Source organism: Pagrus pagrus (genome assembly GCF_965226575.1).
Source record: "Pagrus pagrus genome assembly, chromosome: 17".
Classification (NCBI taxonomy): domain Eukaryota; kingdom Metazoa; phylum Chordata; class Actinopteri; order Spariformes; family Sparidae; genus Pagrus; species Pagrus pagrus.
The window spans coordinates 10,105,232-10,123,144 of record NC_140201.1 but is presented as its reverse complement, the minus strand read 5'-3'; the positions used below and the strand labels follow the sequence as shown (position 1 = coordinate 10,123,144).

The following is a 17,913-nucleotide window of genomic DNA, read 5'->3' as shown; positions in this document are numbered from 1 at the left end:
GTCCTTTTTTCTTATCATGTTTGAATTTGATTTGATACGCATGTTTCATCATGCCTTCGAAATGAATCCTAAAAGTGAATCACTGTTGTTCCATACATGTTATCTCCACAGATTGTGTTTGCTTTGCCCACAAGAGTTATCAGATGTGAGTCTTTCAGAGTTAATATTGTGGCACAGTGACGAGGTCCAAGCTTGGATGAAGGGCCTCTTCATTCAAGTACATACGCACTTCATGGCTTAATGCCCTGGTACAATCCATCCAGATCCCTTTTCATTCATTATCCTACAAGTCACATGGGGTCACATGGGTGAAGGCAGTCATATGATTTCATTATGAATACATAGGTCGCACGATCTGTCAGGCGCACGTACAGTACACACGGTCCTGTTCATACATAGGCTACTGTACATTACCTGTTGCTGGACTCCCTTACTATCTTCACACTGATAGTAACTGAACTGGTTTAGCATCCTGTACTCTTTAGTTTCACCTTTAAGTAGCTTTCAACATCACATTATTCTTTAAAAGCAGTTTATGTTGACTTTAATGTTCAAACCCTGGGTTTTATGGCTGCATCATTTCATTGAGAGGAAATGTTCTGCATCATTCATCCTGACATATTCAGTAGCTATGGAAAGGTTTTGGTTCACATCTACAATTTGAAATAGAGCAATGTTCGAATGTTTGTGGGTTTGAACAATGTTTGACTGCCCAGCATGAGATTGCATGACTGTCTACAAGCAAGACCAGGATAAACCAGAGGAGTTGTGGGTGATTTAATGGGATAGAAAAGTGGAAAAATATGTTTAACTTTAAATTTGAAAACTTTTTACTTACCTTTTACTTTTTCAGGCCAAATACTCAAAGATGACAGATGTTTGTTTTTAAGAGAAAACTAATTGACAGCCAGTTTCCTCTGACATCACAGTCAAGGTTATGCTACTGTGTTACAGGTTGCAAGTCATTTAGCCTTAATGTAGGGAATCTGACAAATTGTTACTATTTCACTGCTAACTGATCGATCAGCAACTAAAAAGATGATGGATAGTGAAAACATGGAGGTACATTGAGCCATGTTTCAGAGTAAAACAATACATTAGCTAATGTTAGCATTCAACCACCTACTAGCTAACATTAGCGTTTGATTTCATTCAGTGCATTTCCCTTCCAGGCTTGAATAAATGTGTCCAAGATGTGCATTGACATTTTAGAAAGATTTTAGTTTATCATGTAACACTATCAAACAGTAATGTTAGCAAGGAAATAGTTTAATGCTAGTGATAACTGCCCTTAGCTAACGGTTTATCAAATATGTTGTTTTACCTTGGAATATGGCCTGATGTCCCTCCAAATGTTCACTATCCATTGTCTTGAAATGATAAAGCTATGTCAGCCTACATTTAGACAACTTGAAACCTGGAACAAAGCAGAACATTTGAGCTTCCCACCCTGAGTGTGATTGTGAGTGTTTCCTGAGGAACATGGCCGAAGATGGTCTATTGGCAAGTATCCTGATTATTGATTAGTGCTTTGATTTATTCCTCGGTGCCATTCCAAATAGGGATTTGCTGCTTTTCTCTGTTTTTATATTATTATTAATTGAAAATGTCTTGGATTTGGACTGACAAACCCAGCAGTTTAAAGACATCCCCATTGGCTTATGGAAACTGTAAAGAGCATTTTTGACATTTTCTGAAATTTTTGAGAGAAATCGATGGATAATTGATAAAATAATCAACAGGTTGATGATGAGGAGCATTATTTTCATCATGTAGCCAAAGCCAGTTGGTTTAATTGGATGTCAAATTGGAAGTTATAGATCATGTCTGAGATGAATTCAATTTGTTATGGAGACTATGAAGAAGTGCACATGGAGAAACTTGGGGTGGAAATGGATGTGGCATGGTTTGCAAAGACTGAGCGGCCATTATTAACCCTATGGTGGAAAAGCAACAGTGATGAAAGCTTCTTTAACTAAACTGTACCTACCTAAACCTGCTCACAGGTTTCACTTTGTCTTTACCCCCTCCTCTAGCAGAAACTGTTCGTCAGCTGACTCCTGTGACTCATCATATCCTCTAATTGCCCTGTTTTGATTGGTCCAGATGGCCCCGATTCGAACACTGGCACTGGGTGCTTCCCAGTCCTAAAACCGCTGCATTCCTTCAGCCAATCGAGCGATGCAATGCTCCATGACATCACTGCCTGAGGAATGAACTGGCATAACAGTTGTGTGTGGAAAGTGACCCGGCTAACAAGGAACGACTGGGTGGTTTAGACTATGAGGCTAACAACAGTCAGTCAAAGGGGTCATGTAGACAGAATCAGGCATCTCATATATTTTGATAATCTGTGTGTGTGTGTGTGTGTGTGTGTGTGTGTGTGTGTGTGTGTGTGAGCAACGGCAGGGAACTTTCCGTCCTCTCCAGAGTGTTAAACTGCTGTGGTTTTGATGAGCTCTGACACAAGAGTTTCACTGAGGACTTGAAAACATACTTTATGCCTGTGAGACATAACACCACAAAATTAACGAGTGAAGTTGTGTAATAAGTACATAGTTGGTCACACAGGATTGTTTTCACTCTCCAGCCTCTCTCTAACCAAGAGTGCTTGCCCAAAAACTTAACTTTGAGGTACTTGCACTTTATTTACGCTATTTTTTTTCTTTTAGAGGCAAATATTGCACTTACTACACTACATGTATCTAACAGCTGTGTTTACAAGTTGATTTACATATTAGATTTTGCTTAAATTAGAAGAGTGTATTAATTATGATGCTGGTTCGGGAGGGACCGAGCAGGGAGTCGCTGCTCAGAACCAGACCTTCTGGAGGAATAAACAACCAGAGTCACAATCGGATTCTTCTCAAATCCTGAGCCGTGTAGGATGGAGGAGAGCTCAGAGATTACATTTTAACTTTTGGGATTAGGAAGCGGATTCATCTTCACTCCCGTTCATCAACCTGACTGCAGCAGCGATCCGTGGAGGTGACCTCCATTTTTAGGTGTTTATGTACTGAAGGGGAAATGTTCTTCACTTCATGAACATAACGTTACGGAGAGGAGAGGGGAAAAAGAAGAAAGAGAACCAGAGTCTCTGGTGAGTGCTGAGTTTAGTGAAAGTTGACCTGAATTCAATGTACAGTAATCTGGCTGTTTGGTGAGAAGAAACACAAATGATTCTGCAGTCAACCTCCATTTAAACAACATAGACCACATCATTAAACAACCACCATTGCGGATGAAAAGCCATCAGGCGTGACTCAGGCACATATGTTCATGACAAGGTGATGTTTTATTTTTGGCAGCCTTTTTATCTTGTTTGGCGAATTCCTTCTCATGAAACACACCGTTACCTTGAGTAAACTTGGATTTCTCTGGGTTTGAACATTATTGGAAACACTTGGGATTATGTAAGTACACAACTCCACAACAAAGACACTTTTATGCAGAATTCTTACATACTGTATCTTTACCAGTCTTATATTAAAATATAACGCATACTAATATTCAGAACAAATGCTCTTTATTTTAGACTTTAGTCTTTTACAAAAAATTTAGTTATTTTACATTTTGGTATTGGTACTTGTACTTGAGAACTTCCTCCCCTGCTGATGCAAACACACTCTCTCTCTCTCTCTCTCTCACACACACACACACACACACACACACACACACACACTTACCCACAGAGGTTATTGAGAACATTGGAGGAGGCCCAGTCCTCGGTCTGCTTGCTCAGCACAGTGTGTATAAACTGGGAAGCACTTCAGACGAGTGCTTGTCTGCACACAGTTTCAAAACCTGGAAAAACCATCACGGCCTGTGAACCATAGCAGTGCTCTCCTCAGGAAGTGCCAGAGAGACCCCAAAGGTCCATTTTTCACAGCAAGGTGAAGTCCGCCTCAGACTGAACTGTGTAGTTGAGTAAAAGCCATACTTCTCTCTGGTCCTCTCAAGCCTTTCGAGTCTTCTTGTTTATTTTGTCTGCATCGTTTATGTTGAAAAATGGGTTTCGAGAGGGAACAGCTTTGGATCTGCCTGCACTGCCGGAGGAAGCCAGTAAACACTTTGTACCTGGGTGCAAAGCCAGAGCAAATGGGTGGGGGAATTTTTATTGAGCTCATTCTGTAAGTAGCTACAGCTGGAAAAAAAGGGGGCATATGAAGTATAACCTCTCCTGATGCTATGAAATAATTTTCTTATGACCGCCACTCATTTTCCTCTCCACTCCCTGTTTCCCTCTCGGCTTTGCCAAAACGTCTCTCAAAGCTGATTTAATAAAATACGAATTGTCTTTGGGAGTTTTTAAACTAACTGACAGAATATTGTAGTGAGCTATGATGACATAGAGCACACAGAGGACAAGGTACTGGAAAGATGGAGGTGGAAAGGGTGTGGAATAATCTGGAGAGTTTGAATAGTTGACAATGATGTAAAGTGATATGCAGACAGGGGAATGGGAGGTGCAGGGAGGAGGCTACAAAAAGAAAATCATATAAAACAGTTTATTAACATCTTGACAAAAGGATTTAGATGTTGGGATACAGCTTTTTTGAAAAGGAATGTGTGACATTTCTATGTATATGATACATACAGAGTGAGTTCAGCTTTGGTGTGATAAAAGCGTACATTCATGTATACCGAAGCCTTTTCTACACAGTGCACTGTTTGAGTAAGATCTGACCACCATCTGACTGGCTGGGAGGAAGAGAACAAGGCGAGTAAATGTAAACCATACATGAGGCACAAAACAGGAGTATTGTGTGACAATCTTGAAAAAATGTCCTCATTCCTTCTCGTAAACTCGGGTGCAGACAACATCCCCAGCAGTCATCGTCTGAAAGAAAACAGCAACAGGACAAAGTTTTAACCACTTTCTCATAAGGCACTAATATCTCCATTTATCATATAATTTACTTTTATTGACTAGTAATAAGCCATGATTAAGGACTTTGTAGGGTTAGTTTGCTCTTTAATTCATCAGAAACAACCTCCAACTTGAGAATATATATATATTTTTATGATTTAATGTTATCATTTTTAGAGGTTTTCCTAAAGAGCAATAAAGAAAAAGCTCTGCTATACTGGACTCTTGCCATGTACGATTTATATAAAGCATTAGTGAGTTAGTACTCTAAAGATCAAGACAGTCATCTTAGTTTTACATCTTTTTTTAATCTGAAACTCTCTCTATAAAGTCTATAAAGTCAGACAAAATAGTTACCAGTATCAGTTCTCCATCGTTGGTCAGCTCTCGTGTCCACGACGTCTTCGGCCCATCGCCTTTCTGTAAGGTCTGTTCACAGCTGATCTTTGTGTCTGTTTCCCATTTTGGAATACTCTGCAGGGATTCATAAAAGAAAAATATTCATAACTGACGTCTAAGTGCTTTATATTCTGTAAAGTTATGGCAAAGTTTGTGGGTTTCATCATAACTGGAGCTCAATGTCAAACTTTTTTTATTGCCTGTCAGAATCCATGTCCATCACCACTCCCTCAGCGTGAAGAGGTGAAGGACAGATCCCATGTTTTATCACCAGGACCGACTCTGGAGCTCCACTGAAATTATTTCCACATGTCTCTCTACCCTGCAGAGCTCAGTTATGCTGTCCTTGGCTAAATGCTGGTATGCATGTACTGACATTATACAGGAATGTTACATGGGAAGTTAAGAAATGTGTACCGTGCAGGGCCGTCCATCCACTGTGGCCTCATTGAAGGACTGACCCACGGTGAAAGAGACATGGGTCGTACGGACGCTGGTGGATGTCTTGATGGACAGAGTCTCTCCCTGCTGGGTAATTTCCACGGCCGGGCTGGAAGCCGCCGCCACTGCAATCTTTCTCAGGAACATATTCACACCTGTTGACAGACAAACAGAACTAGTATCATATGAAGTTTTTATCTGATTTCGTTCCCTGCAGTCTTTGGTTTGAGTTCATTCAGTGTAATTGTGATTTTGCTTCAGATAATATTTCAGCACCTTTCGTTCTTGACATTATGACATTGCTATGTGGCAATTTAGCTGTGAGCAGGGATTTTTTGGAAACTTTTTCCTTATGCTTGGAGCTCTATGAAACTAGGCCTATGTCATCCGATATCCGGGAGTCAAAAGCCAAACAGCAGCTTTCACAACACAAGTAAAAAACAAACTTGCGTCCTTCTTTTCACAGTGTCCTTGTTTGCGTATTATTTGTCTCTTCGGTCTGATATCACTTTAAAAACACTGCTGATGCATTGCCACACAATAACATAACTTTGAATTATGGTACGCATCAGAAAATGGTTGCCTGTAATGAGAAGCATACGTGATTTACATTTAATGGGTTTACAGCATGCAAAACCACTGGTATGGTTTTTAAACCACTAATTACTGTGACATTGTTAAAGATATATGTCACCCTAACAATTCAAATAAAAACTCTACTGAAGCTGATATGATGGTTGTTAACCTCCATAGTTAAAGACTCATCCCAAAAAAAATATGTGAATGATCATTTTGTCACAGCTGACTTGCAAAGTGTTTAGTTTGATGTTGTAAAGAAACGGACATATAATATGATGCCTTTGTAAAAGCCAAAAAACAACAATGAGTTTGTTGAACTAATAAACTTTACTACTCTTTCTGCCTGACATGGAGGTGAGAAGATAACTATCCTTTAATTAGTGATGAAACATTTAGAGATAACTGTTGAATATATGATTAATGTATGCATGGATAATAGTGTGTCCCTGGTACCTCTCCACTACACAGGAGCAAGAAGAAGAAGAAGGAGGAGAAGAAGAAGGAGAAGAAGAAGAAGGAGACTGAAAGGGATGCAGATTTTAAATCTCTTTGTGGTCATTTTGTTTCTCTTTGTGACCATTTTGAATATTTTTTTGGTCATTTTGTGTCTTTGTGATTGTTTTACATCTCTTTGTGGCCATTTGTGTCTCTTTGTGGTCGTTCTAGAGCAGTTTTACATCACTTTGTAGCTATCTTGCATCTCTTTTGGTTGTTCTGCGTCATTTTGTAGTCATTTGCTTGACATTCTAAGAGGAAATGTTAAGAGTCACTTCAAACAAAGGCTCGGGCCCATGGGCAGGATTTTCCACAGAGAGGTATAACCTGTAGGAGAACTGGACTGATGTGCAAAGTGGAGGTGAGATGAAAGAATGAATTCCTTATATCAACATTTATGCGGTGGGGCGGTACAGACGTGATGCCGTGTTTAACTGATGTAAAACAAATGTAAACCGCCTCATGTGAGATGGACTGGCGTCAGAAAGCTCAAGGCTACAAATCTGATTCAGTTCAGACCATATTTGCTCATGGAGTGGTACTAACACACACACACACACACACACACACACACACACACACAGAGAGAGAGAGAGAGCTCTAGATTGGGTCGAAGAGGCCCAGGGAAGTGAGGGAAAGTCAGTCTGAGAGCCGGCTGGCTGCTGGGGCCCATGTCAAGGCTTAGTTCCGTTTACACTGACTCTAATTACAACCGCATGAGGAGGACCCTGCTTCAGATGAGTCTAATCTAACATTCCTCCACAGGCTATTTGTCTTCAGATTTTTAATGGATGCCACTGGCTGGCCCAGGCCTGACCTCTCTCTGTCTCTCCTGCTTTCTCTTATAACTGGTCCAACTGAGTCCATATAGCCTCATATAGCTTAACAAGCCCAGTATTCCCAGGAACATGGTGTAACCTGGCAGGAGCAAACCAGAGAGAGCCACTTCAAACCACTTTGGTTCTCCAGCTGACCTCTAAGCCGAGTGGATTTCCAGTTGATAATGCCACTGACAACATGATTGACAGGTCTTTGTGCGGGAGATGCTTCCCTTTCCCTTTCTTTCTCTTTATTTTGCATTTTAACAATAGAGGTGAATGGTTGATGATAAACCAGATTAACAATAGAGCTCGACGATAATCGACTTTTGCTGTTGATTCCAATGCTGACATCAGGAAGTAAAAGATTCCAGTATCGATATATCGGCCGATATACAGTGCTCCAGGCTGCAACCTTTGTCGGAGGCAGTGCGACAAAATTTTGTGACTAGGACCACGAGTGCAACTTGCAAATAAGCCGCTCCTTGATTTTGTTTTTTAAAATCAGCATCAACACTGTAGTTTAAACTTTTGCCATCAATTTATCGTTTTTATAATATCTAGTATTAGGAGCCCAAAAATCCCAGTGACTTTATCTTAAAGCGTTACTTTACTATGCGACTTTTTCCTTTAAAATTAAAGAGAACATTTTTGGTTTCTGTAAACTGTAAAGGGTTTATCAGTTATATGGTTAAGACGGGGAAGAAAATATGAATCCTTTGCATTGCATGACGATTTAAGTGATTCCTAAATTTCATGCTGGTGCTCCTATAGTTCTCAGGAGGGAGCACCAGTGCTGCTTGTGGAAAAAAAAGTTAGTCTGGAGCCCTGATATACACACTTGCAGGCAATGATTCCTTAAATGTATTCATCACAACACTTGATCTGATGAAGATAGCTATGTAATGGAGGGAGGATATTCTTCAAAAATTAAAAACTTTATTGTCTAAAAGTGACATCAGTGCACTGAAACAGTACATTTAATGAATATAAATGATCAGAGACATCTTTTTCTGAATTGTAATCTCTACAAAGAAAGTTTTCATACTGTTACCAATAATATCCGCTCTAATTAACAAAACCCTGCTTGACTCTAAACTGGCACCTCAGTTTGAATAGCTTTTGCATGTAAAGTTTTACAATTAAGAGTGAAAAAACGGATGCAACCATGTGTTCTGTGACTTTAAAACGGATACATAGCTTTATTGCACGTTTCTTATGTGAGCCAATTTAAAAAAATTAATATGTATTACATGCCCCAAATTATTCCCTCACTCACCCAGCGTTTTCAAAAGATCCTCGAAATTTTCCGAAGACTTCATTTTCCATTTTCCTGAGAAATCTGTGACTTTCTTCTCCATTTTTGATGCAAGCAGTCGCAGAGATGTTTTTTGCAGATTAGAAGCCGACTGTAACTGCGGGCTCTCCGGTCTGTCCTTCTCCTGTTAACCCGGTTTGTGAAGCCCGTCTCCTCTGCCCGCATCAGCGCCTCCATTGATTGGCTGACAGCTCGCCTGGATCTGATGCTGGTCCAGCCAATACAGAGGCTGGTGGCAGGGAGGGACTTTCCCCCCCTGATTCTAACTAACTGTGGCCTCCACCTCTGTCAGCATGGTGAAAGATTTGGATACGAGCTGGAAAATGCACTTCCAGTAAGAGCTTTGATGTTGATGAGCTGCCCGCTCGGATATTGAAGCGAAGTGTTAATTGTTTTTTCAAAGTTGGTCTCATGTTAGTCCAAAGAAGAAGTCCAGAAACATAAGTGATAGCTAAATAAGTAACCAATGAAATGAAGCTATGTGAGACTTTTTATTCCTCAAATAAATCCAACCTGAAGCTATGTGTTAAAGGGAAGGTTCACCCAAAAATAAAAGAAAATCTATCATCTACTCGCTCACCGGTGGAAAGTCAGGTGAGCTTTCCTGGAGCTTCACAGCAAAAACAGCGCTGCAGCATTCTCCTGAATAACTGAAGTAGATGGGGACTCGTTTCAAAAAAGAAAAGCAACAACATAAAATGGCTCCAGACAGCTCGTCTGATTAATCAAAGCCTCCATAAACCCAGAATTCAACAACGTTATTTACTCCCGATTTCGTCTTTACAGGGGCTGTGTGTAATAATTTGCAGGAATTTACATATATTAAACCTTTTTTTTTAATTGGTCATATGTGAGCAGTCTATAGCATGAAAAATGAGACTCTCCCCGTCTCTCTCAGTTGTCCATTCAAGCTTGAGGACGATTTGTTTAAGATGTTTACTGCGGCGTCCGCAGCAAGGGTGGCTGGGCTCAGCCTTAGAGATAGGGTGAGGAGCTCGGACATCTGGAGGGAGCTCGCAGTAGAGCTCCTTTGTGGTCGAAAGGAGCCAGTTGAGGTTGTTTGGGCATCTGATCAGGATGCCTCCTGGGTGCCCCCCCTTTAGAGGTTTTCCGGGCTCGTTTAACTGGGAGAAGACCCCGGGGTAGACCCAGAACTCGATGGGAAGATAACATATCTCATCTGGCCTGGGAACACCTCAGGATCTCCCAGGAGGAGCTGGAAAGCATTGCTGGGGAGAGGGACGTCTGGAACACTCAACTGAGCCTGCTGCCACCGCGACCCAACCTCGGATGAGCGGATGAAAATGGATAGATGGATGGATGGATTCTGGCGACAGTCAAAAGGATGTGACTTTAGCTAACGTTAGTTTAGAAATGGAGTCCACTAACATAAATAAACGATCGGTTTCAAGCACAACACAGAAGTTTTACTGAGCCCCTTTAAAAAGGTTGTAAGGACTTAGATTACACCAGACAAGCTGTATGGAGCCATTTTAAAACAAGTCCCCATCTACTTCAGTTGCCTTGGAGAAGCTGTTTTGTGGACTACAAAACATCACCCGAATTCCCATCAACATGAGGGTGAGTAGATAATCAACCACATTTTCATTTTTGGTTGAACTTATCCTTTAAGTTCTGAGATCTGGAATGTGAAATCAGATATCAGGGTTAATGTTTGTAGCTCCAGAGGGGTTGGCGTAGAGCTGGTAATGAAAGAGCAAAAGATAAGATATACAGCTGGAGGCACACATCCGGGAAGGTGCCCGTCAGTATTTTCACACTTCAGATAAAATGTAAGACAAAGGAGATACCAGTCTAGTTTATTTATTATGATCTCACAGCACATATGTTGAGGATATCAGTTTCATTTCCTGACTCGTGTTGCCATCTCATCCTGTCTTTATCTGAACTGGACAGTGGTGGGTTACATGTCTTTAGGGCTGTATGTTATTTTGTAAACAAACAAAGGCCTCCTCAGTTGAGGTTAACATCAGCTGCTAACGCTGAGAGCCTTCTCTTCTGACATACCGCAATCATTTATATAGGTTAATGTTATTATTTATAAGATAAATTAATCAACACTGTATATTATAGCTTCAATAACATGTGGTGGTATAAAAAAAACTCCTGCATATTGTCTAACTTGCAAAAAAACATTTATTTGTGGCGGTTTGGTTCTAGACCTTCATCAGGCTAATAGCTTGTTGTAAATGAGATCTTAAATAGGGAGTGAAATATGAAGACATAACTAACAATTTCCTGTATGAAAGTAAATATCCCATATCAAACATGGCGCTAGAGAAGCAAAATTACTAAACGCAGCAACAAGCACAAATGTACACCAACATCGTCTCATAAATCAGCAAATTCATATAAAGTGGGTGCTTAAAGTCCCCAAGGCCGAACTGCAATTATAGACAAGAACAGTGAGATCATCAATAAATAAATATGAAGCTTCATAACAAATATAAGCTCTCACAGAATAGATAAACATCAGTGCACTGTATACATATAACAAGTAACAATAATCTAATTTTCCTCCACTTTATTCAGTCTAAATCCATTTGTAGGGACCAAAAGAGCAGCTATTGATGCTGTTTTTCCACTGTCCTCATCTATAATTGCAGTTTAGCCCTGGGGACTTTCAGCATCTACCTTATTTGAATTTACTGACAATGTGGAGAACTTTTATGCTTGTTACTGTGTATAGTATTTTGCTCTGTAGCTCCATGTATGATTTGGGATATTTACTTTCATATAGGAAATTGACATTTGCTATTTATGTCTTTACATTTCATGTAAGCAGAAATATATGTTGCGATGGCTTCTCAACAATTTGCCTGATGAAGGATAGAGGTTACAAGTCAGAAGTCAACAAGAGTTAGAATACAGGTATTGTATAAAAAATCATGTTTGCATGTACCTAGTATAGACAGGCAAGTGTAGCATCAGCTAGTATCACCAGTAAGAGATCAACAATAATTTTCTTTTTTAGAAAGTATATTCTCGTTTTAGACTCTCTTTCTGGTCTTTCTCTGTCCCACTCTACACACACACTGCCAAGAATATTTCACCAGGGCTGGATCAGAAGGGACGCCTCTGGAAACATGATGCAGTGCATTCACCCAACAAAATGAGTCACGATGTTATCTGTGCGGGCTGTCTCAGCATTCCTCCTTGTGGCAACATGCAGCCACTGTACCCTATAGAGTTACAGCAACATGGGAATTAACCTCATCAGGCTTTTTATTCAGAGAAAGGACATATAAAAGCACTTTTGAATGCAAATTAGAGTCACCAACTGGGCCAGCATTCACCGCTGGCTGACCTCAGACTGAGACACACAGAGGACAACAGCAGCTCAGGGATGGGAAGGAGAGGAGGAGAATGGCCTTGATGAAAGGATAACACTGGACACCGCTGTCACTGTTGCTATGACAATGGATGTAGTTTCATAAATCTGTGATTAGCCTGAAAGCTATCTCCCTTTATATAACTATAATTGCTGTTTGGTTCCCTGTGCTCTAGGGACATGGATGTTTTCTCTCTGTGTATCCACTTATTCATATTCATGGTCATGTTTCATTTAATGTTTTCTATCATAAATCATCATGAAAAATACCTAAAAACCACGTTTGGGTAGCTTTCAAGTAAAAAATAATATAAATGTAACAACAAATACGTGTGAGGAAATCGTCCCCCTAACTAAAAAGGAACAAATTGAAAGTTTACTCCAATAAATGAGAAAAAGTCATTCACTCGAAAGGTTGAGTAAAGCGTCCCCTAGCGTTCATTTATATGTTCTGTTGTACCCGGAACGCTGTATCGTTACGTGTTTCCTGCCGGTTGATATTAGAGAGAGCACTGGTGTCATCATGTCGAGGCACCTTCGCTTCATCGCGCGGACCGTGATGGTCGAAGGCAGCAACATTGATGCGGCGTACAAGACATTAAACAGGTAAAACTCCTATTTTAAGAGACAATATCAGATCAAATGTGCTGTTTTCCCAGGAAACGATAAGCTAATGTTAGCTTAGTTAACGTTAGCCTTCCGCTCAATGTCACAGAGCTGCGGCTGCGCAGTAGCGTCACCGCTTACACGCAGCAGATAACGTTAATGTCGATGTTTTGATGGTTTTAAGGGCTTTGTTAGATACATATAGAGTTAGATGAAATAATGTAAACATTACATTAATATGGCTTAAAGTCTGCCTGGACCGAATCACAGTTTATAACCGTGTTACCACTTTTGTTTGCATTTCTACTAACAGCATTTGTTGTATAATCAAACACGGAGAAACTCACACATTTACAATATTAAGGAGGTAATAATACAAACTCAGAAATACAACACTGTTTGAAGCTAGAAAGGTGGCAGGGTTTTTAATTCAATAGAACTAGAATTAGCCTGTCCTTAACCCAAACTTTAATCCTTGGCTTTGATTATAATGTCTTGTAAAGAAGATCTGTAAACCTTCATATCCTTCAGGGATTTTAATCTTTTGAAGTGTACAAAAACCTAATTGCCTCTTTAAGCATTAATAGATGTTAAAAAAAAAATAAAAATGCACGTTTCTCAGGTTATGTGAAGAATTAACTTGGACTGGATGTGTGATTGTTAAAATGTCTTGCTGATTGGACAGGGTAATGTCCATTATCAATATGATTGTATCAGTCCATCGCAAAAATCCCCTCTGGTGGTATGTCAAACTCTAGAATCTATGGCTGGAGTTTGTTACATTTTCTGTCCGTTACTTAAGGGAAAATGTCTCTGATGTTTAAATATATAAATGATTTACCCTGTCAAGAATCCAGAAATTGAAAAGGGCCGCCCCATTGTCACTTGTATTGCTATTTCCATTTTGCTTGTTGGACAAAGTGTCTCAAATGCAACCTAGTTACTCACACATTTTCTCTACATACTCCAGGGTCTTGACCCAGGAAGGCGTTATTGATACAGTGAAGCGCAAGCGCTACTACGAGAAGCCCTGCCGAGAGCGCCAACGGAAGAACTTTGAGAACTGCAGGCGGATCTACCACATGGAAATGGGTAGAAAACTCGCCTTCATCTCCAGGACGAACAGAGATGATCCCTGGGTCGGCTGCTAGTGAAATGGATTGTGATGAAAAGGAACGTTAACAATGGACTGGTTGAGTCGGGGCCAGCAAAATGGAAGAAGCTAAGACCAACACAATGTCACTGTCGCATCTAAACAGTAAAAGGAAGAAAACATCTGTAGACACACTTATATTGTCAAGTCAACAATGGACACTTTCTTTTTGCTTGTACTTGGATGGAAAGTCTTGGTTGTATTGAACAGGTTAATGAATTTTGGTTGATGACAGTTTGTGTTTTGAATTTTCCCACCAAATCTTACTAATGAAGAAGCTAATAAATTGTGACATTTTCTGAAAAATTTTAAGCTGGCGAAAAAGTATCACAAACTTCTTTTCAAACAACAAAGACAAGCTGGCATCGTCTATCCTCAGCTCAGCAGCATCTCTCTGTTAATTAAAGGTCACTGCTGCACAGTGTGGTGTTAATGTCCACTTGGCCACCTCCGTAAACTCTCGTTAGTGGGACACATCGGTCTCAAACATCTGTCCAGATCCCCGCGCTTTCACCACAGGCGGCTTTCCTCTAACACAGGGAAAGTTAAACAGTCGCACCAGGCTCTCTTGTCAGAGAGGTGACCCGGTCATGTTGATGCTCTCTCCTGTGGCTTCAGTCAACGGGTGTGTGACACTGTAAAGACTGAGGGCAGCAATATGGTGGAAAGACAATATTTTATACTTACAGAGATTGACTGCTGTCTTTGATACCTCTTTTAAAGGGTCAGTTAATTTACTTAAAAGTAACTTTCGGGCAGTTTTCATTGAAACTACTCTCTGACAAAGAAATAGTCAACAAGGACAGTTGACTGTGTTCTGTCAGTTATTCAGAATTGAAGGGATGTTGCTGTTGATTTTTTTTTAAATGTATTTCTTTTTCCCCTTAGTATTGTAGTGGCAAAGGCATTTATTTCAAATCATGGGAGAATTAAACAAAAAAAAATCTGAATGGCTACATATTTAAGAACCGAACAACTTGTCATATGATAAGTTCACCCAAAAATGAAAATTTTGTCATTATCTTTTCACCCTCATGCTCATGGAAAGTCAGGTGAAGTTTTGTAGTCCACAAAACATTTCTGGATCTTCACAGCAAAACGGCATTGCAGCATTCTCCTAAACAAGTGAAGTAGAAGGGGACTTGTTTTAAAATGTGATTAAAACAACTGAAGAAAAACATAAAATGGCTTCCTACAGCTCGTCCAGCGTTATCCAAGTCTCCAGAAGCCCAGAAATCTGAAGTTGATTTGAAAATACTTTATTTATGTCCTTTTTTTTAAGCAGAGATTTTCACTGTAGCTGCTAAGCCAAAAGTGTTATTGTACACCTTGTCTGAAGTGGACGTACTGTATGTGCTTGACCCACGTCAAAGGTCTAAATAATGTATTTTCAAATCAGTTTGGGCTTCTTGTGGCTTCCAGAGACTTGGATTACAAATGAATCAGTTTCCTTTTTTTGTTTTTTGGCTTGCTTTTTTACGTTTTAAAACAGTAGATAATGACTATTTTCCTTTTTTGGGGGGTGAACTTACCCTTTAAAATTATAGCGTGCTCTTGGCAGTGTCTATGGAGGACAAGAAAAGTCCAAATAGAAAATTGAAAGAGGTGAAATTAAAAAGATTATTGTTATACTACAGCACAAGGAATAATCAGTAAAAAATACATTTTAAATGTCAAACAATAAATTGAAAATGTGACAGTGCCATACACTGCAAGAAATATAAATCTTATCTCGATATTCGTGTAATTTCTAGTCAAAATATATTGCGACACAATCACCTAACAAGTTACATTTCAGTGAGATATAGGGACTTGTTTTTAGACATCACATCTTATTTCAACAAATCTAATCAAGCTTATTTTCACTTGTTCCAAAAAACACCTAAGTACAAGTCTGGTTCACTCGCACTGTCTATGTTACTTAAAGTATATAGGTTCTGAAGTCATTGTCAGTGTGCCGTAATATGAGTGTGAAATAGTCAATGTTTTTATTGGCCCCTTTCCAACATGCACACTCAAACACACACACACCGGTGTGTGCTTCTTTATCTCTGACAAATAGATCAGCCACAGGGTGGGCCAATTTCTAACATGTCATCATTTAGATAGTAAAAACCCGGTCACATGAGGTCAGAGCAGGACGGCAGCTCTCTGTCCTCAAACAAATTCCCTGTACATATCAAACAGCCATTTGGTTTTCTTCCAAACTTTTTTCTTTACTTACCACTGCAAAAATTAAAGGGATTTATGTGTCATGCACTCCAGGGCTCAATTCTTATCTTAGAAACATGTTTTTTTTATTGTAGATATTATCTGCAACAATATCATAAAGCAAACTTGCCAAGCCACATTTGCTACCTTTAAAATATGTTGGTCAAACGGGCCTTCTGTTGCGTCAGTGTTCACAGTTCTGTGTACAGAGTTATTGATTTAATCCACTACTGTTAGCACGGAGTGTATCAGCGGATAGTACTGACTGGTGCTGTTTGCCTGGTGATGGTATCTCTGTCACCATGCCTGCCACCAAGATACCAAGTTGTCCCTGACAAGAATTACACAAACATTCTTCCATCAACAGAACATTGATGACCTTCTGATTTGCACGTGGGCTGGAAATTCAATGTCTGTGGGAGCTCTGTCTGACTTTAATGAAGTACAATTGTGACAGTGGCGATTTATCACTATTGTTTGAACTATAATTAAGTTTCATACCAGTCTACAAAGATGTCTGGCTGCCTGGCTGAGATCCCGAGTGAAACTGACTCTCTCCTCCACACCCAGAATTGTAGCAGCATCTAATTTGTTTCATGTCATTGACAGACTATTCATTGTTCATTCTGCCATACCTCCAATACCTGTTAATTGTTCACCAGTCTAATAAATATTCTCATCATTTCAGGCTAATCAGTTCGCATCCTCCTGCAGGTAACGGCATCCCATCCGTGCATGCGACAAAAGAAGTGATTCACTGCTTAGCATACAGCAATCTCATTATGTAACCATGTAAGACTGTATCCCGAGCTTTCTGTCTCTGGCTCTAATAGGACTATGATGTCATATCTCATAATCTTGTCTCTGTCTTATCTGCATTCACTTCATCATCAACAATAAGAAAGTAGAGCTGCTAGAGCACAAACAAAAATGCCAAATCCAACACAACACATCCAATTTGGCTCAATTTGCTGCAGGCGCGCACACTTTTTGCACACATGCATTAATTTAAAGAAGCTTTTACACTATGCATTTTCTGCTGGGCCCATTGCATCGAAGCATGGCACTTTAAATTACATGACTTATGATCATTTGGGAAGATGTGGAGTATAAGAATAGCCATATTTTAAACAGGCTTGCCATACATGGTACAGATAAATGTTGATATTTCTGACCAACAACTTTTGTACTTTGTTGACAAACGTAGGTGTGGTACCCATTCATCTTTATGCTCATTGCTCAATGTTTTATGCATATTAGCCAATATTATAGCCAGTGATGGAATGTAACTAAGTACATTTACTCAAGAACTGTACTTAAGTAGTGTTTTGAGGTATTTATTTTCATATTCTTGTACTTTATACTCCACTCCACCATCTTTTGGAGGCAAATATTGTATTGTTAATACATTTATGTGATGGCTTTGGTTAGTAGTTAGTTTGACTGCAGGCTGCTTCAGAGCCAAGGAAGTTATGTTTTTGCCTGTGTGGCAGAGGTATGCGCTCTACTGAGTGCCATTCTAGTTTTATATGTGATCAGATAAAAACATACAACAAAACACTGATTCCAATAATAAAACAATTGCTGAATATCAGATCTAATGATTGACCTGGACAATAATTGGTCAACCCATAGTAAAAATTTAAAAAAAGGTATAATCTACTTTTACTT

The 17,913-nt window shown here is 39.6% G+C and overlaps 2 protein-coding genes across 2 annotated transcripts; one reads left to right on the top strand and one right to left on the bottom strand.

Annotated features, from left to right (window-relative positions):
- Nucleotides 1-4,493: 4,493 nt before the first annotated feature.
- crabp2b (cellular retinoic acid binding protein 2, b) lies at nucleotides 4,494-9,063 on the bottom strand. The gene is made up of 4 exons (XM_084378716.1): nucleotides 8,882-9,063; nucleotides 5,687-5,865; nucleotides 5,228-5,344; nucleotides 4,494-4,840 (listed from the first exon to the last, which is right to left on the bottom strand). Exons 1-4 carry the CDS (start codon nucleotides 8,961-8,963, stop codon nucleotides 4,790-4,792), a joined length of 429 nt encoding a protein of 142 aa, XP_084234842.1. The 5' UTR covers nucleotides 8,964-9,063; the 3' UTR covers nucleotides 4,494-4,789.
- Nucleotides 9,064-12,760: 3,697 nt separating this feature from the next.
- Nucleotides 12,761-14,343, top strand: mrps21 (mitochondrial ribosomal protein S21). The gene is made up of 2 exons (XM_084379725.1): nucleotides 12,761-12,878; nucleotides 13,849-14,343. The coding sequence occupies exons 1-2, from the start codon at nucleotides 12,796-12,798 to the stop codon at nucleotides 14,027-14,029; spliced, it is 264 nt and encodes an 87-aa protein (XP_084235851.1). The 5' UTR covers nucleotides 12,761-12,795; the 3' UTR covers nucleotides 14,030-14,343.
- Nucleotides 14,344-17,913: the final 3,570 nt, after the last annotated feature.

Coding starts and splice junctions, on each gene's coding strand:
- crabp2b (XM_084378716.1), bottom strand. CDS start 8,963: ATGGAGAAGAAAGTCACAGATTTCTCAGGAAAATGGAAAATGAAGTCT. Junction 5,345..5,686: donor TGGATGGACGGCCCTGCACG/GTACACATTTCT, acceptor GAATCCCTGCAG/AGTATTCCAAAATGGGAAAC. Junction 4,841..5,227: donor ACGATGGAGAACTGATACTG/GTAACTATTTTG, acceptor GTTTTCTTTCAG/ACGATGACTGCTGGGGATGT.
- mrps21 (XM_084379725.1), top strand. CDS start 12,796: ATGTCGAGGCACCTTCGCTTCATCGCGCGGACCGTGATGGTCGAAGGC. Junction 12,879..13,848: donor GCGTACAAGACATTAAACAG/GTAAAACTCCTA, acceptor TACATACTCCAG/GGTCTTGACCCAGGAAGGCG.